The following is a 24,098-nucleotide window of genomic DNA, read 5'->3' as shown; positions in this document are numbered from 1 at the left end:
TTGTGGTTTTAATTTGCATTTTCTTCATGATTAATGATGTTGAGCATCTTTTCATATGTCTATTGGCCATCTGTATGTGCTCTCTGTAGACATATCTATTCAGACCCTTTATCCATTTTTAAGTAGGATTATTCATATTTTTTTGCTATTAAGTTATATGAGTTCCTTATATATTTTGGATATTAATCACTTACCAGATACATGATTTACAAATATTTCCTCCTGTTCTGTAGGTTGCTTTTTCGTTTTGCTGGTTGTTCCCTTTGCTTTTTAGTTTGATGTAGTCTCACTTATTTCTGCCTTTCTTGCTTGTGTTTTTAGTGTCACATCCATAAAAAATGTTGCCAAGATCAATGTCCAGAGCTTTTACTTTTTCTTTTTTTTTTTTTTTTTCTTCCTAAAATTTTTACCATTTCAGGTTTTACATTTAGGTCTAATCAATTTCAAATTATTTTTTTTAAGTGTTGTAAAATAAGGGTCCAATTTCATTCTTTTGCATGTGAGTATCGAGCTTTCCCAATATTTATTGAAGAGACTGTTGTTTCCTCACTAAGTATTTTTGGCTCCCCTGATCAAATATTAGTTGACTGTATATGCTTGGGTTTATTTCTGAACTCTTAATTTTGTTCCATTGGTCCACGTGCCAGTATCATACTGTTTTGGTTACTAGACCTTTGCAGTATAGTTTAAAATTGGGAAGTTTGATGCCTCCAGCTCTGTTCTTTGGCAGGATTGCTTTGAATATTTGAGGAGTTTGTGGTTCCATACACGTTTTAGTATATTTTATTTTATTTCTGAGAAAAATGCCATTGGAATTTGGATAGGCATTGTATTGGATCTAGAGATAGCTCTGGGTAATACTGACATTTTAACATTATTCTTCTGATCCATGAACATGGGATATCTTTTCATTTATTTTAGTCTTCTTCAATTTCTTTCATCAAAGTCATGTAAGTTTAAGAGTATAGATATTTCAACTCCTTGCTTAAACTTATTCCTAAGTATTTTATGATTTCTGATGCTATTGTAAATGGGATTGTTTTCTTCATTTCTTTTCAAATAGTTTGTTGTTAGTGGATAGATATGCAACTGATTTTTGTATGTTGATTCTGGATGCTGCAACTTCACTGAATTTATTGATTAATTCTAATAGCTTTTTTGGTGGAGTCTTTAATGTAAGATCATATTATCTACAAAAAGAGATAATTCTATTTCTTCCTTACTGATTTGGATGCCTTTTACTTATTTTTCTTGCCTGATTGCTCTGGCAAAGACTTCCAATGCTATGTTGAATAGGATGGTGAGAGTGGGTATCCTTGTCTTGTTCTGTTCATAGAAAAAACTTGCAGTTTTCATTTTCGGGTATGATGTTAGCTGTGGGCTTGACATATGTAGCCTATATTATGTTGAAGTACATTCTTTTTATACTGAATATGTTGTAATTTTTAAAACTATATATTTTATTGATTTTTTTACAGAGAGGAAGGGAGAGAGATACAGAGTTAGAAACATCCATGAGAGTCAACGATCAGCTGCCTCTTGCACACCTCCTACTGGGGATGTGCCTGCAACCAAAGGTACATGCCCTTGACCGGAATCGAACCCAGGACCTTTCAGTCTGCAGGCCGACGCTCTATCCACTGAGCCAATCCGGTTTCGGCTATGTTGTAATATTTATGAAAGGATGTTGGATTTTGTCAAATGCCTTTTTTTTTTTTTTTTTTGCATCTGTTGAGATGATCATATGATTTTAATCTTCCATTTGATTAATGTCCTTTCATTCTATGGCATTTCATTATAATGTTGATGAAATGCCTTAGGAACTTAACTCTTGTTTATATCAATTAACCTGTGGTAAAATTGTATCATTATACATCATTTTGCTTAAATTTACAGAGCCAATCGATGACGTTGCAGCCTGACTGCATATATATTGTATAATTGAAATCTGAATATATATTTATTCAAGTAAATGCATATATATTAGTATTTTATGGTTACGTAGATATTTTTAAAACATTTTTGTTATTGATAGTATTACAGATATCTCCTATTCTCTTCCTCATATCCCACTTGCTTACATGTGTTTTAAACAAAATTAGACTCATACTTATGCAGCATGTGTTTTCACAATGAATTGTCATTTTCCCAGATAATTCATTTGCCTTCACAGTATCATATTTTAATGGTGGTTATAGATGTGTATCCTGCGATTTTTTGCCCCCAGCTCTGTTTGGACATTTTTAGGTGGTTTACCAATCTTTAGCATGCCTCAGTGGAATCAGCCTTCCTGTCAGATGAATCTCTATTCTGTTTTTGAAGGGACGACTCACTGGTTGACCTTGGAACCAAGTTGAGTGTCAACATTCTCTGTGGCCAGGGCACTTGCTCTGGAGCTGTCCACAGCTGTTATCTTCCCTTTGGGCGTTTTTTCTCTCCAAGGCTGCGGCAAGCAGAGGCAGCAGCCGGCAGCGTGGCATCTCACTAGCCCTGGGTCCCTTTGGGCTGCCCACGCTGTGGGTCTGGAAGGGGGATAGAGGGCCACATGCCCATGGTGCCCTGGCCCAACTTCTGCTTATTCCTAAGGACACAACCTAACTCTGACCTCTGCCTTCTCCTTTCAAATACAGGTCTCTCCTTCTGATGAAAAGAGAAAAGAAGAATGGACTACAGTCACCAAGCTTCCCTTGTCCCATGTGGGAAAGATAAATACATTTCCAAGTAAGTCTTTTTGCTGTCGTGCTGTGTCCTCGTGTGGATGGAAGCCACTGGCGGAGATGCCTCCCCTGTACATGAGAGAGCTGAGGCTCTTGTGTGGGAGAAAGAGCTAGGGAAGTAGCTGAGTGTGGACTAGTAAACGCATCAGCAAGGCTGCTGCTCTAGATAACACTCCCCCAGAGTATGACCATAGAGAGGGAACTAACGGGGGCCTTTAAGACATGGCACCTTTGAAAGCTCAGAAGAGATGGTGTCCTGGAGGGCTTCCAGGAGGAGGAGTCAGCAGCGGCTGCTCACTGTCCTGTCTGTGGCGTCTCCCCGGGAGTCCCAGCTGAGTTGTGTCCCTGTGCTGCTGCGGTTCTGGCTAAATCACAGGTTCCCCCTGAAAAGGAGAACACGGTGTTATTGCTTTATAGGCAATAAAATCTCCTGAGCTCAGCTTTTTGCTAATGTGACGGGGCTGAGCCAAAATGGGCTTTTTTGAATTATGAGTTTCAGGTTATATATTTATATCCAGCACAGGGATTTACACATCCTGGAAGATCTCTATTTTAATTGAATATTTAATTTTTTTTTAATCCAAATTGTACTAATTTTTTAAGACACCTTAGGCCATCTACAGACACACGTTGTGTGAGATATGGATCATTCTTATCACTGCATTGAAGGATTTCCCCAGGGACTTCTCCTGACCAGTAATTTTGCATCCTAGTTTCAGATCTGTGTGTTCTAAAGTACCAACAGTTTTTTGGTTGAGGTTATTTGGAGTCACATTTTTCACTAATTCATTTAGGCTTGTGTGTAATTTCTCCAATTTATCTGGACTTAGCTTGTCAAGAGCTTCTTAGAATTTCCAGCCAGCTTTGATCTCTGGCACGGCCCCAAATATCTCCACTGAATGGCTCCATTGCCCCTGGCCTGAGAATAGACAAAAGCCCGAGCAGCCTCCTCAAGCTTCTCTCCCTCCCAGCCCTCGTGCACTACCATACATTTTTAGACAAAACTCAATCAGACTATTCTTGGGTCTGATGAGGGCTCACCCTGATCCCGGAGGGATGAAGCCCTCTCTCTCCAGGGTTCAGTAGAGCTGGGTCCCGGGTGGAACACCTGGAACTCAGTATTTGGTAGCTAAGAAAGCCTGGTAACAGGCTTGTAAGTTAAAAAAAAACTTTATTTAAATAAATGAAAAGCACCTAGAGTAGAATATTGCCAGGGCTCACATACCCTCTCATGCCTACTTCTAGTCACTGCTCCCCGAGGTGAACCACTATCCCGAATCCTAGCACCCATTTCAAACTTTATATAAACGGAATCATACAACACGCGCTCCTTTGTGTCTGGCTTTTACTCAGCATAACATCTGTGAGATTCATTTATGTCGCGTGTAGTTGACTCATGTTCTCATTGCCATCTATTTTGTTGTGTGACTGTAGCTGCCTTTATTTATCCTTTCACCGTCGCTGGGAGTTTGTAAGTCTTTAAACACATGATCAGGTCATGTCCAGGAAGCAAAAGTCCGTGTCTAGGAAGCATTCGCAAAAGCCCAGAAGTTCCAGAGTCTCATGAAAAATCCCTCCAGCGATTGTCCTCTCCCAACTCTCAGCATGCACGAGGGCGGAGAGGCTGAGAGGCAGAGGCCTGTCTGGGAGCTTATTGACTGGAGGTTGAAGAATAGCGTCAGGGCTACCCACCTCCGCCAGCAGACAAGGCCCGCCTTGGTTTTCTAGAGTTGCTCCTTTCATTCGGTCTGTTTTAGGTGGTGTTTACTATCGATCTTAATCCTGGGGCAAGATGGCGACAGGGGTGGTGGTAGACTGTGTGTGTGTGTGTGTGTGTGTGTGTGTGTGTGTGTGTACACACACACATGTGGACAAGCATCCAGAGTAGAGTGAACGAGGCCAGGTTAGAGGTGAGATAAAGAGGGAACAACTGCATGATACGTGGCTTAAGCTGAGAATGCTTTTCGTCTTGTATTTTTTTGCCTAAGGAATGAGCTTCTCCTGCATCTGAAGACCTACAACCTGTACTATGAAGGCCAGAATTTGCAGCTCCGACACCGTGAGGTGAGGAGGCCCCAGGGAAGGCCTGTTGTGAGGCTCCTTCTCCGGTCAGTCTTTGTCTCCATGTGTCCTGGGTCTGAGGGGCCAGCCCAGTCTTTGTCTCCATGTGTCCTGGGTCTGAGGAGCCAGCCCAGTCTTTGTCTCCATGTGTCCTGGGTCTGAGGGGCCAGCCCAGTCTTTGTCTCCGTGTGTCCTGGGTCTGAAGGGCCAGCCCAGTCTTTGTCTCCATGTGTCCTGGGTCTGAGGGGCCCTATATCCTGGACCCCTGTCCCTCCTGCCACAGTGAGTGGCCTCTCATTTAAGGCTCACCCCAGCCTGATGGGGATGGGGGAGAAACTCCAATGGGAGGTTTTTATGAAATGACCCTTTCAGATGGCTTCCTGGCAGGCTGCTTCATTTCGGGCAATTCAGGTACTTCCCAGTCCTCTGTGCTTACACATTTTGGCCAGTGTTTTATGTTGCAGCAACCCGAGGTAAACCATCTAAGTGCTGGGGGGTACCCTTCGCCTTTCTCCAAAACTGCAGCAGCCTTCCTAGGGTGTCTTCTTGGAAAGCCACTTGTTATCCATCTGTCTTTTCCCCAGCCCCGCTCCTGCATCTAAGCTTACTCATCTTGTATCCATTTCTGTAAAACCTGTTATCAGATAGATGGTGAGTTATAGAGGAGCCTGGCAGAGTAATTTATACTCAAGTGTTCTTGACTGATAAGAAGGTAAGCGTAATACCCTTCTAAGCACATTTTCAGGTTATCAAGCCATGGCGATTTAATCCACAGAAAAAGATAGCAGTTGGTAGAATTTCAGCTGCTAAGGCAGGCTGGTCGGGGATAGGATGTGGAAGCAGTGGCCTTCTCTGTGTCCCTCAAATAATTCCATTTAGGCAAAGCCCTACTTTACGTCTAATAGGAATGTAACTTAAAGCAATGATGCCAGCCTTGACCATCTAGAAGGCCATCTATGTAGCTTGTATTTAATTAAAGCCTTTCTCCCCAAGATCCACAAATGTCCTGAAGTTGCTCAGCTCTTCTACATTCCTTTATTCCCACTCCCTCTCTAAGGATGATCCTGGGGCTCAGGTTTAGTTGTTCCCTGGACCGGTATCATTTTCACCCAGGGGGCTTGTCCTGAAGATGTGTCCATGGCTCGGGTCTGACGTCTGTGGGCCCTGCCCAAATAGATTTTCTGCGACTTGGAAATGACGGCCTGACCCTTGTAGGCACTGATCTCAAAGCTTCTACTAATTAGCGGTTGACCCATTAACAAGATTTTAGCCCTAAAACAGCTTTTCTCGGGGTGTGTCCTATAGAATAAATTCCCAACATGCTTGGTAATCAACGAGTTTCATGGTCATAAGTGAGATCCATTTCTCCGGATCATGTATAATAAATACTTTTAGAAGGGCTTCACATTTAACTTATTAGTGAACGACCCTTGAGTATAAATTTGGAATTCTTGCAAGATTTTACTCACTTCTTGGATAGTCACAATCTAGTACGTAAGCTTATTATAGGCTCTGTCTGGGAAGTTCTGCTATTAAGAATTCTGATTAACAGCATCTCCCAACACACAATCACGTGACACCCTTTTGAAGGTAACAGTTGGTCTGCTGGAAGAGTCTGTACTCTGCTAGGTGTTCTGTGTGTTCTGTAGAATGAACTTGGGGAAATGTTACTTTAAATCCCCTTCAACCAGCAGGTCAGATTGCTAAATATATGTTGTAGCTAAGGACATTGTTTTTTTTTCATAGTGGGGATGGGGGAGAAAAAAGCTAATTCTGTTAGCAAGGCTAGTCTCATTTACTTTAAAAGATGTATTCTTCTTTCTTTAAAGTCATTAGTATTAAAACACACACACACACACACACACACACAAAAAACACACACAAAAAAAACAAAAAACAAAAACAAAAAGCAAAACAAAAATCCAACACATTCCGTTCTTACAATTTGCACATGTGCACTTGAATTTCAAGGCAACTTGTGTGCTGACCTGCCAAGTCACCCTCAGGGTGGATGAGAGTGGAGAGAGTCTGGGAGCTGGGTGTGACTATAACTCATGTGCACCCAGCCAGGACCTTGTCCCTTGTCCCCCAATGCGATGCTGGCTTTCGCAGGGCTTTCCTGCGGGACTCACTGCACTGATTGCTTTGTGGCAGGAAGAAGACGAGTTCATCGTGGAGGGGCTGCTGAACATCTCCTGGGGGCTGCGCCGGCCCATCCGCCTGCAGATGCAGGATGACAACGAGCGCATCCGCCCCCCTCCCTCCTCCTCCTCCTGGCACTCTGGCTGCAACTTGGGGGCTCAGGGGTGAGTGAGGAGGGATGAACTGGGGGTGTCTGGGGGCTCAGTGTGTTCTTGAGCAAGTAGATGCCACCTTCTTCCAGCCAGCCTTGACATCCCCCCCTTCCCCTGCTCCCATTCCTACCTCCGCCATTGCCCACCTGCTCTGCTATGGGATGAGGAGAAAGGGGCAGGTATTGTTGTGATCGGGCTTCCATGAAATCTGCCACCACAGTTACTGAGTGACAGTCAGAGTGAGGAGGGGCGATGCTGAGTCAGAGGGAAGTACCAAAGCCTGGGTGAGCAGTGTGTTCTCCCTCGTGGAGAATTTCAGAGCCTCTGAGAGGGGCTGGTAGCGGCCAGCCAGGCTCAACCCGCAGATGTCTGACAGGGGCCCATCTCATAGAGAGACCCTGTTCTGGGGACATTTAGGGCTTCCCATGTCTTGGGGGGGATGTGGATGAGAAAATGAATATAAGATTCTGTGTGAGGCAAACCAGAGAGGTGGGTGGTGGCATGATGGTCCGTCGTCCTGGAGGTCCTCTCTTCTGAGCCCCCACTGGAAGCTCTGCAAAGACCACGCCTGTCCCTCCCCTCCCTTCACCGCCAAAGGAGAAGCTGAGGGTTCTGGGAAGGCACACCCTCCTCGCTGTCTTTCCCAGACTTCAGTTTTCAGGGTCAAGTGACTAGCCTTGTGCCATCTTGAAACTTGCTGATTCCGCCTGCCTTCTGGCCAGAGCACGGGTGGAGCGTGCCAACCTCTCGGCCAAAACCACAGTGAGGTTTTTTCTGTTTTACACGAGAACCAAGCCCTCTCTGTTGGCCACCTTGAACATTCTGTTAAACTCCACCGCCAATGCGATCTTTCTCTAAAATGGAGAGGAACCCACATGTAGCCAAGCCCAGAGCGGACCTGGCTGTTTTCCAAGGGAATTCAAGGAGGAAAGTCTGCCCATCCCATCAGATGCCGGGGTGGCTGCTCATGGCTCTGGTTTTGCTGGTTCCACATTCTGCTTTGCATGCAGAACGTTTATGGTGCTTGGTTTCCAGTGGGCCAAACCCTTCCCACAGTCCCACCCTGACCCCCAGACTAAGTTGCATTCTGTTCCCTAAGTGAGATGATTTTTGAAATTCCGTTAGACCACGCGGCCTTTGGCTGGGCCTGCTAAAGGGTCCTTCTCTCCCCACATTTGTTCCTTTTCCCTTCCCTGTGGCATCAAGCTGGTGTGGGTTGGTTCTTGAAATCTGCCAACTACTGTGAGAGAGTTTTCAGGAATGGAAATAATGTTGTCCCAGATGCCTGCTGTGATAAAGTGGATGCCTGGACCACTGTGTTAAGAAGGATGCTCAGACCAGTTTCTGCTCCAGCCAGAAAGAGGGCTCTGGACAGAGAAGGTGCCCAGTGTTCACCAGTCCCAGAGGCTCTGACCAGTTCCATTCTGGGGTCAGAAGTTCACATTTATACTACAATAGGAAGTGCCTGTAGATTTTCAATTTTAGGTATATTTTTATTGATTCCAGAGAGGAAAGGAAAGAGAGAGGAAAATACATCAATGTTGAGAGAGCATCATTGATTGGCTGCCTCCTGCACACCTCTTACTGGGGATATAGCCTGCAAGCCTTACGTGCCCTGATGGGGAATTGAACTGAGCCACATCGGCTGGGCCAGATGTTCTGTTTTAATTGTCTTCCCTTAAAACTGTCATTCTCCAAACCTGAGCCCTATCTGTCTACTGGGTCCCAGGGAGACCATGCTCTTCTCTCCAGGGGATTGTCCTAATTGTTAAGTATTATTCTCCTTTCTGGCAAAATCCTCTGTTGATTTTGGGTATGTTTCTTGGAGCTGCTCCCATTGTCCTTTTGGCTTTGAGGGGTTATTTGCCAGGGAAGGCAGTACCAGGTCTCAGCTCAGAGTGCCTGCTTGTGGCCCTTTCCCCAGTGTGGCTCACTAGCACGGCTCAGTCCCTGCAACAGCGTGAACACTGTCGTCGACGCCCCTTCCACAGCCGCGGTGGCCCGTGGCAGCCAGCTCTTACTTTCCATTCCTTTCAGATGCCAGAAGCAGTTTCTGAGATACTCCCCTAACGGAAATGGGTCAGAACTGGAATCTTGTCCCAAGAAATGAATGACCATTACTGGGGATTTCCAGATAAGCTATAGAACCTGCACATGCTTAGAAAACCAGCCCAGGGAACACACAGACTTTGTTCTTTGCTGTTCCCCACCCTGCGCTTGATGAGTTGGGTGCTTATGTTGCTGCAGCTGCTGGGAATGAGCGTCTTCTCCCTCCAGACCTCCCCCACTCCACCCAGGGCTCAGCCTGGCACTGGGCCAGCCTCATGGCACACTCAGCACAGCCCACCCAAATCCGTTATCATCTGATGTGTGCTGGTCCCCAGCCGGGAGCAAGCAAAGTGCTCCCTGTGCAGGGGTGGGGTGGGGTGTGTTTGGGGCATCTCCCCACAGTGGCTGAAGCAGCCTCTCTTTGTTTTCTGCCCCCAGCACCATCCTGAAGCCCATCACCATGCCCGACATTCAGATCACAGAGGTGGATGCTCCGGCTGAGAGTGACCAGATGTCAAGCCCCACAGGTGGGTCCCTCCCTGGAGGGAGCGCCTCCCTTTGGGGGCCAGCCATGTGAAGACGGAGGTGGTAGATGCTGTAAACTGTTATTTACTTTTTGAATCAATACAATCCACACGGCTCAAGTTTCAGAAATATTAAGAAGAATGAAACTTTTTCCACTTCATCTACTTATTATTGCGGTTCCCTCCACAGAAGCAATTTCAAGGCATCCTCCTGAGATATTCTTTGCAAATATAAGCAAATATACACCCAGAGACCTTTAATGGCTGGGTGTCATTTCTTTTCTTCCCCTTTTTCTATAAGTGGTAGCATTTGCACGTCCCTGTTTCTGTATCAGTTTGTCTTGAGGATTTTCCCATGCAAATCCATGGAGAACTTCCGCATTCTTCATGGCTCCGCAGTGTCCCACTGGGTGGGAAAATGACCACTTCTGTAATCCTTCCCTCTTGGTAAACATGGAAGTCATGTCTAGTCTTTTGCTGTGACAAACGAGGTTGCAGTCAGTGGCCTCGTTGATGTGTCATTTCACACACTTGTCTGTATCTGCAGGATTCTTTCAAGGGGGATTGCTAGGCCTGAGGCCGTGAGCATTTGTAACTTGGATAGCCTGTTTGCAATACCTTGCAAGTCCTTTTATCATGCTTATCCTATGTCAGGCACTGCTCCAAGTGCTTTACATGCATTGACTCATTTAAACCCTCACAACAGCCCTATGAGCTGGGTCCTATTATTATTCCCATTTTATAGATGAGGAAACTGAGGCAAGAGAGGTTAGTGATACACAGCAATGGTAGGGTTGGGATTAGAATCTGGGGGTCTGGCTCTGAAGTCTGGGCTCTAAACCTTGTGTTGCGTCTCAGTAAGTTATGCATTGTGGTGTTGCCCTGGCAGGAGATACTGATTTTATAAAATGTATTTTGGGGCAGTAGGTGGGTGCCATGGCCACCAAGGGGGTACAATGTGCAAACTGCCCCATGTTGGTGCCGGCAGACGGAGCTCATTTCCCTCCTCCTCTCAGACTCCAGGGACCTGAAGCCCGTGCAGGAAGACACCCCGCAGCTGATGCGCACACGCAGTGATGTGGGGGTGCGTCGCCGCGGCAACGTGAGGACAACCAGCGACCAGCGGCGAATCAGACGCCACCGCTTCTCCATTAATGGCCATTTCTACAACCACAAGGTAGAGGGGACAGGGTGGCGGGGGAAAGAGGGCAACCTGAAGGGGGGCGGGCAAAGGTCCTTCCTAGGCAGCGGACACCTCAGGGGGACGGACACCGGGGAAGCCAACTGTTTACCATTCATTCTTTGAGTTGTGGGTGGGCTGCTGGCTCCGTGAGGAACAAGGAATCCCCCGGCAGGAAACCCCCTAGGTGGTGGGTGAGATGATCCCACAGGCACCCCTTGTCGGATACCAGCAAATCCCCGTGTTACCCTCTGCCTGCCTCCCAGCGCTGTGTGGTCTGACTTTCCCATGAGCGAAGGGTACCCCCAAAGCAGAGCTGTGGGACTCAGATAGGGGTATTAGGACTCCACCTCAATTTGCTGATCCCCAGCTTCCCTCCTACTGTCAGATCTGTTTCCCAGGGGCAGGTGCATTGTGGGACAGAGGTCAGAGTCCTTGCGTTGAAGTCGCAGTGGAAGGGACTTTGTGTGTTTTATTGGGAGAGAGGGCCTCCCTTATCTAGCTCTGTTCCTTCCCAACCCTGCCCCTTGGAGATCAGCCCCCTTGAAGCTGAGGGCTCTGTTGACAACAGAGCTCAATACTTGCCAGGTTATTCGAGGGCTGTCAGTGAGCACAGGTTGAGTGTGCCCTTTCGTCCTGGGAACAGGGTGGGACTCCCCTGTTTTAGACCCGACCTTGTCCCCACTCCCACTCTGAGCTGGATCCCTCTGTTGGCAGACATCGGTGTTCACCCCGGCCTACGGTTCTGTTACCAACGTCCGCATCAACAGCACCATGACCACCCCGCAGGTCCTGAAGCTGCTGCTCAACAAGTTTAAGGCAAGTCCCCTCCGCCAGCTGTTTCAGGAGGTGGCACATGGGCCTCAGTGGCCCCAGAGGTGCAGAGGTGGGGGCTGTGGAGAGCGTGGTGAGGGGGGCACCGGGCAGACGTTTGGGTTCATTGGACCCCAGGCAGCAGCATCACCTGGGAACTCCTTAGGAAAGCAGGTTCTCAGGCTCCCGCCCGAATCAGACTGGCTGGATCCGAAGCTCGGAGGTGAGGCCAGGGAACCTGCTCCACATGGCTCGCAGGGAATTCTGGGGCCTCAGAAGCTCGAGCAGCCCCAGCCCATGGGTGCTTTATCCACCACTGGAAGGACTTCAGGCCTGACAACTAGTGTGGGGTCCTGTGCACTAAGTAGGTTAGAGAACTGACTTTGAAAATGAACCTCAATAAGATGTGCAAATGAGAGTGCATGAATGCTTTTAATGTCTATATATTTCCCATAATCCCCTTACTATAAATCTTTGGGAAACCAGGCATTCTTTTTTTAATGGAAGCCAGTGTCACTTAGTGGCCTACGGGCACAGGCTCTGGGCTCAAATCCTGTCCCATCACCTACCTACTCGCTGATTGGATGAGTTGGGCAAGTTACTTAAGCTCCCTGTGCTTCTGCTTCTTCTTCAGTAAAATGAGGGTAACAGGACCCTATCAGGAGGAATTAGGTGAGTTAAGACAGAAAGTGTTAAAACGTAGAAACACCTCACCCAGTCCCATAAATGGGAGCTCTTCTCTATGATCACTGATGACGTTACCATTTCCTTATCTCTTCGGAGAGAGCTGCAGATGAACAGCCCGCCCCTCAAAAGAGCCCCAAATCCATGTAGCTTTGCGGTGACGAGGCAGGATTGGCTCAGGTCTGATGTGTAACGTGTGCTTTCACCAAGCATCCTTTTGCTCCTGATTCAGATTGAGAATTCAGCGGAGGAGTTTGCCTTGTACGTGGTCCATACCAGTGGTGGTAAGTCTGAAGAACATTGGGTACTCTAAAAGACGCTTCATTAACTCAGAATAGTAAGTTAAAACACACAGACACAAAGCCAACCTCTGCCTCATTTTGCTTGTTGTTGATCTTTGGGAAACTTTCAAGGGCTGCTTGCCTCCAAGGCTGGTGGCATGCCAGGTGTGGTCAGTAAGCAAGTCCTAGAACCTTAACTGCCTATTAAAAAACAAAGTGGATTTTCTTGGGAGACAAATAAAACCAATTCCTCCATTGCACCATCTTCCAAGGGGTTCGAGGCACAGGAGCATTGCTGAGGAGGGGAGAGGGAACCGTTGCATTGAACAACAGTCATTAAACTGTACACTTGCAAATCAGTCTCCTGACCTGTATGGCCGCATCTCCTACGGTGCTTGGTCTATTTGGGCCCCTGAGTTGTCACCCCTACTTACGGTGACAAAGGCCTCAGGACAAACTCAGGGCTGCTCTTGGCTTGTGTGGTTCCAGAGAAACAGAAGCTGAAGAACACCGATTACCCGCTGATTGCCCGGATCCTCCAGGGCCCGTGTGAGCAGGTCTCCAAGGTGTTCCTTATGGAGAAGGACCAGGTGGAGGAAGTCACCTATGATGTGAGTCCCCTTTTAGTAGATGGACTGTCCTCAGGAGGGTGGGGGTTTGTTTGGTTTACCTGCAACTGGGATAGAGCTTGGCTTTTTTGGTTAAGGACCATGCCCCATGATGCCATTCCTCAATATAAGGTTTTGTCGAAGCAGTAATGGCCATGGGCCAGGAGAATAAATGCAGGGACTAGTTTGAGGGTATGCCCTGTGGGAGTTGTTGGAGGAATGCTCAAGCATGAAATGAATTCCATAAAAGGGATAAATGCCTGGAGCCTTTCTGAGGTCCTGTAAGAGGGCTGCGAAGTTTCTGCAAACCCTCTCTTAGCAACTTCAAGAAATTAGCAGTGATTTAACCTTATCTTGTGTAGTAGTCAGCTTTTGCCGACAGTAAGAAACATCTCCAAAGCTTAGCGTTGACATCAGCCAACACTTTTTGCTCAGGATTCTGGTAGCAGCAGCTCTGCTCTAGGCTGTGGGTTAAGGATCTGCATTGCGTGTCTCATTCAGAGACCCAAGCTCAAGGGGCAGTGGCTACCTCGGGTATGCTTCTCATGGCCAATGGCTTGGATGCAAGAGACCAGGCCAAACCATGTAAGCTCATCTGAAGCCTCTACTCAGATTTGCTATGTGTGACATCCATATACAGTCCATTGGCCAAAGCAAGTCACATAGCCACGCCCAACATGAAGAGGGTGGAGAAATAGACTTCTCCCAGGGAGAAGAGTGGATCGAGTAGGTGGGGAAGCTGTTGGGGGAGGAAGAAATGTTTTTTTAACTTCAACTCACATGGGAGCCACCCCACCCACAGCATCTCAGGGTCAAAATCACATTCAGATGCCTACTTGATACCAGAGAAACAATCATCATTCTGAGTCATGGTTCCTTAAGTTCTCTTAGGGGAGAGCAGAGAGGTGTATTAACCATTATGGATTCAGGCCTTTCTCTGCATCATGGAATTAGGAGAAAGTGCTATTCCATGTTGGACAGCATGTGAAACGAGAAATGAGAGGTATGAGATATGTGCCATGTACATGAAGGGGTCTTCACTGCAGACTCTATATCAGTCTTGGAAGAATGAGGTGTGGCTCCTGCCTTGAAGGAAATTCAGGATCGGTGCAGAAATGGATTCCGCAGGCTCTGTGCCTCACAGCAGAGAGCCGTCCAAAGGCATTGGAACAGCTCCCCGTCCTTGGATCTCTGCTCTTCTCCTTCCTTCATTCACAAGGACTTTTGATTTTTGGGGACCCAAATTGCCTTGGGTTGGTCAGTTCAGTAGAATGTAAGTCATCCTAGCATCACTTATTTCTTCCTCCCCAGGTGGCCCAGTACATCAAGTTCGAGATGCCTGTCCTTAAAAGCTTCATTCAGAAGCTCCAAGAGGAGGAAGATCGGGAAGTCAAGAAGCTGATGCGAAAGTAGGCCTGGCCCCGGGGGGCCGGTTGGGTTTCTCCTGGGCCTCAGCGGGAGGGCTCTGTTCAGGCGCCTGGGCTGGGGCTGAGCTGCTGTCCTGGCCTGCATCTTCTCAGCCTCCTTCAGGGACCTTCCCTTAAATGAATCCACATCTCAGCTGGGGGCACCAAACTTAAGTGTCTTGGTCCCTCTGCTTCTCCATTTGATGTGAAACATGGAAGTGTTCTGGAGACTTCAGGCAGGTGGCGAGGAGCCTGAGCAACCTACCTCTGAATCCTTTCCTCACACCTTCCTCCCTTTTTAATATTTCTCTTGAGAAAATTGCACTTGGGTTGGCAAGTTCAGTAAAACTTCTCTCTGGAAAGGGTTTTATGATTTTTTTTTTTGAAATGCACAGTCATAAAGTAGACTGTGTTTTATGGGTGTGGTAGAACGATTGATTGGTTCTATCTCTTTATTAGAGAATAAAGCTAATGCTATATTTGCTGTATGGATGATAATAACAAGTATGAAAGCAGTTAATATGGATATTTACTGAACACTTACTATACGCCAAACTTTACAAATAGCTTTTGCTGTGCAGTGCTAAGCCCTGCACATGAGGAATGTCCCCTTTAGCTCTGCATTGCTATAGTTCAGGGAAGGAATGGGGATATAGCGTTCACCAGCGAGCCCTGGGCCTCCAGTCGCTGTGGCCTCTTCTATAAAAATGCAAGAACTGGCATCAGGTTGAACCACATGAAGTGGTAATTTTTGTAGCACGCCCTTCCCCCCACCCAATAGCAGTTAGACAGTGGCAATTTCATATGGTCCAGCCTAGGTGAGGGTTCATATGCTACTGTGCGTATAAAGGACTACACAGTGCCTCTGGCACAGTAAGCACTCCGCTAATGGAACCCTTATTGTGTCTGTTGTTATTCCATCTTCTCACCCTTCTTTGCCGGACTTTCTAACGACAGGAAAGCAATCTAGGTTGGAGTTAGCTTCTTCAGTCCCTCTCACCCTGGTGCGGAAGCAGCCAAGTGGCTAGAGAGTGGGCCACTGACAGAAGCAAAGGGACAGGACCGTCGCCCACACTGTGACCTGGGCTGGGAAGCAGGGCGGAGAGGAGGTGTGTGTGGCTTCCTGCTCTCCACCGCGGCTGTTTCTGTTGCCAGGTACACCGTGCTCCGGCTAATGATTCGGCAGAGGCTGGAGGAGATAGCGGAGACCCCAGAAACCATCTGAGCCACAGAGGGAGGGGATCCAGACACCGCAATGGCCGCTGATGACAGGAGAAGACCCACCGGAAGCTGGGTGCCTTCTTTCCACAGAAGCACTTAAAACCTTCTCCAGCTCCTGACAAGCCACCATTGGCTGCCTGGATGGAGAAGCCAGCTGACAGCTCCTTGTCCTTGGATCTCTGCTCTTCTCCTTCCCTTCACTCACAAGGACTTTTGAATTTTGGGGACCCAAAATGTGTGTTTGTGCACCCACACACGTCCGCACACATACATGTCCACGTGCCTACCTGATACAGTCCCATGCAATTAAATTCCAAGCAACCAGCACAAGTGCCATGAGACTGGCGGATGCGCTGCTCGTGGTCAGGAACATCAGGGGAGTCACCAATCTGAGGGGTTTTGTGCCGAAGAAAAATTTCTCCCCTCAAGTGCCTGGGAGCAGCCACATGTATCTGCCCATCGTTAGAAAGGGAAGGGGCCTCAGAAAGCTCACAGTTGGGGTATTTGTATGAGTAGGGACTCTCCCTATAAGCCTAGAAGGGTCTGTGAATGTGAGATTCTTGGAAATTCACAGAATCACAGCCCATGCACTTGGGGCAAGTCTGATGGGAAGAGAGAGAGAAACCATCAGCGGGGTAGCTGCAATAAGCCCACAGTTCTTACACTGGAAACGTGGTTCTTAAATAACGAAAATATGTGTGATGAATTACATGGATGCCCGTAGAGAACGGATTCTGCCTCCGACCTTGCCTCCATGGCCACCTTCCTCTCAGCATGCCAAGCTGCTGACCCCAACTCCGGTGCCTCCTTGAGTTGAAGGCAGGATCTCATGAGACAGGCCTCACTCTCACTGGTTTGCACGTGGCACTGGCCTGCTGGTGGGACGCACGCCTGGGCTTGACCTGGCCTCCTTAGGGGGAGTGTAGAGGTGCCTATGAGCCCAGCACATTTCACATCGTCCAGGGGGCTTGCTGCACGTCTGTGTGTCTGAAGTCAATGCTTTATTCCTCCCAAGGCTGGGTTCTTGCAAGTTGCCCGTGCTTTGTGAAGATGGACTCCAACAACGAGGGCTTGTCCTGCTGCTGACCCACTGTGGGACCCAGGGAAGCTCTTAGGGCTGCCCCGTGAAGGTGCAGAGCGAGCATGGAACTTCAATTGCAGCATCTCTGAGCAGCCGCCTTGATGATCTTTAGAGCAGACCCCAATGGGGGGTGGGAGCTGGGGATGGCAGGGACAGTCTGTCCCCTGTGGCCCCCATCGGGAAGATTGCCAGGAGGCTGGACACCCGTGTGACTGATGCTGTATGATGAGGGGCAGACAGATGCTTCGAGGAGGGTGCCTGGCTGTGGAGATCACCCAGGCAAGGCCAGGAGCTTCTGATAGCAGGCATCGGTGAGCCCTGTGCGGGTATAGACGCTTCTCCACCTCCTCTCCAGGAACGGCCAGTTGAGGAAAGGAGAACCACGGACCAGATCGGTACCTGCAAGGAAGGTGGAGCTTTGCAGCAGCGCCTTGCCTGCTCCAGGCACCCTCCTGCTCTCTTCCACCCCTGCTGCCTTCCTGGCCTCTTCAGATGGCTCACAGCTGGTCTTATTGTTGACTTTCAAAAAGATGGCATGCTGCCACCTGGCCCTTTGCCAGGGTCTCTTAGCAGGCCTACCTCTGCTGCTGGGACAGCACCACGAGCCCAGTGGGGTGCGGACTGGAAATCCGGAGGGCCTTGGTCTCCATCAGACATGGCGGTGGGCTTTGCAGCATGCACAGAATTGGGCAAAAGGGATGAATGGGAGGCTTCCTTTGTCACCGATGAGGAAGGGCTGTTTTGTGAATGCAAACACACTTCCTGAGCTTTGCATTTGAGAAAATGAGTTGGAAAACTTCTCTTCCAGGTATTTTGAAGTGCTCAGAGCCTTTGTTGGCCCCAAAGATTCTTCTTGGGGGCCAGGGAGGAGAATTTCCGCCAAGCGAATACTAACCACTACCTTATTGGACAGCCTTTTCTGGGTTATCCACGTTCTCTTTGATTTGCACTAGCACTACGATAGTGTGAAATGTGGAAGGGTTGTGAAATGTCAGGTTTGGCAGTTCACTGTGTAAGAAAGTGGCAAGATAGTCGGGATGAATATGAGGGGAAACTGTTATGTTACACAATGCATTCCGTTTAATGGCAAGCCACACATTTCCATCTTGGCCCAGCCTGGTTAGAGATCATTTCTCACGTCCTTCATAAACACGGTCAGGAACTCTTTGAAATAGCAGCAGCTGAAACAAATACTTCTCCACAGCGTGGAGCTGGATTTTCTCATCGGTATCACATGGCCCCGCAGCTTTGAACTTCTCCACTGATCTGTGAGGGTTTATGTAACTGCGTGCAATGAACCTGAAATCGTGCGAAGAACAAAGGCCAATTTACAGGGTTTCCCCCCTGACTTGTGAAAAGCAGTATAGCCACAATTACAGAGGCTTGTGTTACAAGGCGATCAAATGAAGGAAAATCCGAGTCCATCTGGCCAGGACGGGGGTCCCGCTCCCCCAGGTGATGATGGTGGAATCTAGCACAAGGTCACCTTCTCGGTGATCACATTAGTGGGAAGGGGATGAGTGAAGAGGTGGGGAGCGGGGTTACCTAGGGGAGGGACTGGAAAGCACAAAGGATGGCAGAATGGTAACACCGGTCTCCAGGCTGGACAGGCTTGATCTAGACATTGAGGCAGAGGATCTCAGATTAGCTACCCATCCACGTGGAAAAATGTTGGGGCCTCAGGCTGAGATTTTGATCTGAGACTTCAAAGAGAAATATGTTCACCCTAGCCTCTTCCATGCTGGGAAGAAAAAATACTCTGTCCTGGAGATAGCCAGATAAACACATTTTATTACAAGTGGCATGAAGTGACCAAAAAATAAATAACTGTTCTTCGATGCAAACACATCTTGGCAGGAGTTGTTTTCTGCAGAGATGGGTGGTTATCTGAGTGTCAGTAGGGGGGATGGGCCACAGAAAGGCAAGGAGCTCTTTTAAGAAAAGAGAGGCTCTTAACCCTCCCACCCAAAACAACAACAACAACAAACAAACAAACAAAAAGACCCACCAAACCCACCCCCACAGCTATTGAATATTTCTAAGATCCAGAGCATGGAGAACATGATGTCATAGATGCATCTCCAAGGCATAACTTTCTAGATCAACAAGGGCATCTCAGCCTCACACTGACCAAACCATGAGGTGGGGGTGAGATAGGAGACAAAGGTGATCTGGAGCGCCCGGGTGCAGCAGCATGAACTTTCCAGACTCTGCTTAAATAGTTTTATACAAAGTCTTGTTTGAATTAGATGAGATGGGAAGGATGTCTTGACAGAAATAAAAATAAATACGGCACTCCTTTCTGATGTACCTGAAAGCGTTTACCCCACCATGGTGTGTGTGTGTGTGTGTGTGTGTGTGTGTGTGTGTGTGTGTGTGTGTTACAGCGCCCCCTGTGTTTTAATTGAGCACAAGACATGGACAAGCTATGAAGGGAAAGCCTCCATTTAGTACTTTTGAGTCAGATCGCAGACCTGTTTCCCGGGCTGATGGTTTCTGTGGGTTTTTGCTAGTGTTTCCCCACTTGTCTTAGCGTTGTGAAGTGTTCTTTTCTTACTCATAACTTGACTTTTAGCAAAGGTACATGACCTGGTTTAATGCTTTGGTTCTGAACTTATGAATCGATGCATTGAGTTGAGGTATCTTAACATCATTTGACAAGGCCTCACAGGGGGCCGTGTAACGTTTTGATATGTTCTAATGCATCTGACTTAGATCTTGTTAAATAAAGCACTTTTCAAAGAGCAGTCCCCTGAGGATGGTCTGTGTGTGTCGGCTGGGCGGGAGCTCTGTGCTATGTGAGGGTGTGGGACGGGAATGTGAAAGTGCACCCAGGAGGAAAGCTGAGTTCCTTGGCCTGGAGTTCATGGTTTGAATGGACTTGGCTATGATATCCCAACTAAGTAAAATGAGAGTGCTCCTGTATAAGTCTTGAGTTCAGGCCCTGCTGGAGACAGGGGTTGCGGTAGAAAGAGGTGGGCATTATCATTCCATGAGGCTGGATGTTTTTCCTGACTCGTTGGGACTAACTCACTGAACCTTTATCTAGGGCTTGGCTTTCTCGTCTATGAAATGGCCAGGTCACCTCCGTTGGAGGCAGCCCCTTGGAGTCTCCAAGTGAAGGACCTCAGACGAAGGCCAAGTTCCACGCTGATGGGTACTTTTACCGCCAACTTGGCTAGGCCATGGCACCCAGGGATTTGGTCCAACACGTCTAGCTGTTGCTGTGGAGGTATTTTTAAAAGTGAGATTAACATTTAAACTAGCAGACTCTGAGTAAAGCAGATTCCTTCCACAATGTGGAAGGCCTTGAGAAAAAGATGGATTCCCCTGGGGGAGGGAGAGGAATTCTACCTCCAGTCTGCCTTTGGCCTTGCTTTGCAACAACCGCTCTTTTCTGGGTCTCCAGCCTCCTCTTTGGTCTGAGCCAAATTCCTTAAACTAAATCTCTCTCTATGGATACACATTCTATCGGTTCTGTTTTTTTTTTCTGGAAAACTCTGACTAACACAGAGTATGTGGTTGGTCCATAATGCTTGAATATGTGATCGATAGTTATCTTCCTAGGAAACTGGCCATGGAGCATAAACCATGACCAATATAATTTGACTTGTGGCCTGATGCACAAATTTTGTATAGCGGGGGGATGGTGTCCCTCAGCCTGGCCTGCACCCTCTCCAACCTGGGACCCCTCGGGGGATGTCCGACTGCTGGTTTAGTCCCACAGGAATCAGGCTTAGACTGGCAGTTGGATATCCCTCTCACAATCCAAGACCGCTGGCTCCTAACCGCTCACCTGCCTGCCTTCCTGATTACCCCTAACCACTCTGCCTGCCAGGCTAATCACTTCCAACTGCCCCTCTTCTGGTATGATCATCCCTAACTGTCCCCCCAACAGCCTGCTTGCCCCCAGCGGCCCTACCCCACCAGCCTGATCACCCCCAACTGCCCTCCCCTCCTGGCCTGATCACCCCTAACTGCATCTGCCTCAGCCCTGCCACCATGGCTTTGTCCCGAAGGACGTCTGGAAGGCCTCCCAGTCTAATTAGCATATTATCCTTTTATTAGTATAGATTCCTAGTATAGATAGTAGAGATGGAGTGTTCCTCTCAGCATGCCAAGCTGATGAACCCAACTCTATAAAGGTAACAACCAAGACAAGGTTTTTAGCAATCCCCTCAACAATGCTTATATAGATTTTTTTTAAGAGAAAAATTTAGATAAGTCACTATTCCCCTTAAGTGTTGTTTTGATTTCCTATATTTAGAGTTTTCACTCAAAACAGTTGCTTTTTAATTGCTGAATTAATGAAGCAGGGTGCAGTAGATGGGCAGACAGCTGACACTTCCAAGTCAGGGAGTTGTTTTTTTTTTTTTGCTGTACAGCATGTAGATGTAGATGCGAATGTAGGTGACATACACAAAATATGATAAATAGTCCATGTGTGGGCCCCACTGAGACTCCAAATCAGGCAGTAAGCCATAGAAGTTAGAGTGCTAAAACCACCAACAAATGCTAACAACCTTCTGCCAAGGGAGCCAGCAGTTCTTGCCTTGCTTTATGGAGACAGATTTCAGAAATAATTTGGTGTTGCCCATTTTAGGCAATGAAATTTTCACTGAGTGGAGTTTGCTGTGAGCACAAGTCTTTGCTGTGAAGTTTTGAATACATTTGAGTAGGTTTTGAATTCATTTGAATAGGCTTGGCTGAGAGGCTTAAATGTAAGCAAACCTACTGAAAATTGAACTTGTTATTTTTATTTTAAAACCATGCAACATAAAAATTACTACTTATGAATTAAGTATATGTTATATAAATAGATAAATTAACTTTATATAAGTATCTATATATATTAAAGCCTACCATTGCAACCAAAAGGGCAACTGAACAGGCTGCATGGGGTGACCAGGCCAGCAGGAGGTTAGTGAGGGGCATGGGGCTACTAGGCCCATGGGGAAGAGGCAGCTGAGGGCAATCAGACTGGGGGGGGGGGGGGCAGTTGGGGGTGACGAGGCAGGCAAGGGGGGCAGTGAGGGGCGATTAGGCAGGCAGGCAGGCAGGCAGGTGAGCAGTTAGGAGCCAGTGGTTCCGGATTGTGAGAGGGGTGTCCAATTGCCGATTTAGGCCCAGTTCCCAGGAGGGGTCCCGGATTGGACAGTGTGCTAAGGGGACCTTTCCCTTCCCCTCCCCTCCCCCCCATGAATGAATTTCATGCACCAGGCCTCTAGTATACTTTATAAGTATATAAGTTAACATTAAAAGTTTTAAAACTGCAGGCCCTTTGGTAGGGGCTGGAAGTCCTAGTTTGGCCAGGACAGTTCCAGTTGTCTGTTGTTTGGTGTAATTGTCAGCAGCACCCCTGTCGTGCTCACAGAGTCCCAGGTGGAGATGAATACGGTTCTCTACACACTGGCCCCAAAGTAGCTTATTGTAATTTTCATATGGGAGGTTTTTAAGATGAAGCCATAAGTTGGAAAAAAGCTCAAGTTTCATAAAGTATAAAAGTTTATAAAGTTTAAACTTTGCAAAGTTTAAAAGGTTAAGTTTAAAACATAGGATATCTAAACACATGTTCTGGTGGAAGGCAAACAATAACATGGATATTTTATATATCAGCATTTCGATAATACTGAGTCCAACGTTCTTACATTACAAACCCATTTTTCCAGTGGGTTTTAAAATTGGGCACATTAGCATTCATTTGTGACTTTGAATGTCACCCTGACCATGCCTGCATAACCTCTAAAAGTCGATAGCACGCATGCTTGGGTCTTTCACAATATCCGCCGCTGAGAGAAACCTGGGCCCCCTGGACAGTAGCGGGTGCCAACTTTGGGGCATGTTTGCTGATGGGAAGTCGTTAAGTCTCAGCGATGTCCAGGGTATAATTTCGGGAACAAACTGCTGATGAGAACTCCCACGTATGGCAAACATTGAATGCGTGGGACTGTAAGAAGCCTGGAATCCAAAACGTTTCCAAGGAAAGATTCTAAAGGTAAGGGACAGAATTACGGAAGTGTAATGTGTTGTTCACTTATATTGGTCCAGTTCCTTAACCAAATTTTGGCAATAACATGAATTATCACAAAGATAAAATTTAAGTTTGGCCAAAAATGCTTGCACTAACTAAGCAGAAAGAGCAAATTATAACATCTAGGACCCATTAAAAAACACGCACAAGTAAAAGTTGAATTTAAAATGGCCATGATAATCTAGAGAGACATTATTAGAAATGCTAAATAAATTTTGCAAGGTTGCCAAAACAATGTGAATAAATACACGTTTTACTTCTAGGTATCAGCAATAAAGTTAGATTCTAAAATAAAAATGAAAATGGAAAGGTAAACCTCTTTATGGGTTACAAAGACAGAAGCTCTCCCAAAAATGTAAGTAATCCTCATAACAAGCCAAGTAAGTATGCCTTGATTAGCCAAGACTGGTTTGGCTCAATGGATAGAGCGTCAGCTTGGGAACTGAAAGGTCCTGGTTTCGATTCCGGTCAAGGGCATGTACCTTGGTTGCGGGCATATCCCCAGTAGGGGGTGTGCAAGAGGCAGCTGATCAATGACGCTCTCTCATCGATGTTTCTAACTCTCTATCTCTCTCCCTTCCTCTCTGTACAAAATCAATAAAATATATTAAAAAAAAAAAAAGTATGCCTTGATTAAAACCAAAAAAGCCAAGGAGGATTTTTTCTTCTTCCTTCTTTTTGTGATAAGGCAACAGGTAAAATAAGAACATAATCATGGATATTATTTAGCCATGACAAGTATAATATACAGTTTATTTTAAAACCTAGAAGATATGATTATTAAAGTGAATAAAATAGCATCTTCAATATGATTGCAGAATGATGTATGAAAGTCTATGAAAAAAAGCTACCTTGGAAGGGGGAGACAACATTTTTTTTTTTATGTTTGCACTTGACTTTCTTTTCTTTATGTTTCTACATTCAAAAATGTTGAAATTCCAAAAGCACACATATATATACAAAAACACATAAAAAATAAAAATTAGCCGAAACTGGTTTGGCTCAGTGGATAGAGCGTCGGCCTGAGGACTGAAAGGTCCCAGGTTCGATTCCGGTCAAGGGCATGTACCTTGGTTGCGGGCACATCTCCAGTAAGGGGTGTGCATGAGGCAGCTGATCAATCATTCTCTCTCATCGATGTTTCTAGC

At 46.9% G+C, this 24,098-nt stretch overlaps 1 protein-coding gene across 1 annotated transcript in view; it reads left to right on the top strand.

Annotated features, from left to right (window-relative positions):
* RASSF2 (Ras association domain family member 2) overlaps positions 1-18,665 on the top strand; it is a 33,359-nt gene extending 14,694 nt beyond the window's left edge. The window contains exons 2-11 of the mRNA XM_036418454.2: positions 2,631-2,721; positions 4,706-4,781; positions 6,933-7,084; positions 9,560-9,648; positions 10,662-10,822; positions 11,543-11,644; positions 12,555-12,606; positions 13,093-13,214; positions 14,523-14,620; positions 15,773-18,665. Of these exons, the coding sequence (XP_036274347.1) occupies positions 2,663-2,721; positions 4,706-4,781; positions 6,933-7,084; positions 9,560-9,648; positions 10,662-10,822; positions 11,543-11,644; positions 12,555-12,606; positions 13,093-13,214; positions 14,523-14,620; positions 15,773-15,842 (981 nt within the window). The 5' untranslated portion in view covers positions 2,631-2,662 and the 3' untranslated portion in view covers positions 15,843-18,665. The remainder of the gene's footprint in view (positions 1-2,630; positions 2,722-4,705; positions 4,782-6,932; positions 7,085-9,559; positions 9,649-10,661; positions 10,823-11,542; positions 11,645-12,554; positions 12,607-13,092; positions 13,215-14,522; positions 14,621-15,772) is intronic.
* The last annotated feature ends 5,433 nt before the right edge of the window (positions 18,666-24,098 follow it).

The sequence above is a fragment of the Pipistrellus kuhlii genome, unplaced genomic scaffold (genome assembly GCF_014108245.1).
Source record: "Pipistrellus kuhlii isolate mPipKuh1 unplaced genomic scaffold, mPipKuh1.p scaffold_m20_p_6, whole genome shotgun sequence".
In the NCBI taxonomy this organism is placed as follows: Eukaryota; Metazoa; Chordata; class Mammalia; order Chiroptera; family Vespertilionidae; genus Pipistrellus; species Pipistrellus kuhlii.
The sequence above is the reverse complement of the archived record's forward strand: the minus strand, read 5'-3'. Positions and strand labels throughout refer to the sequence as shown.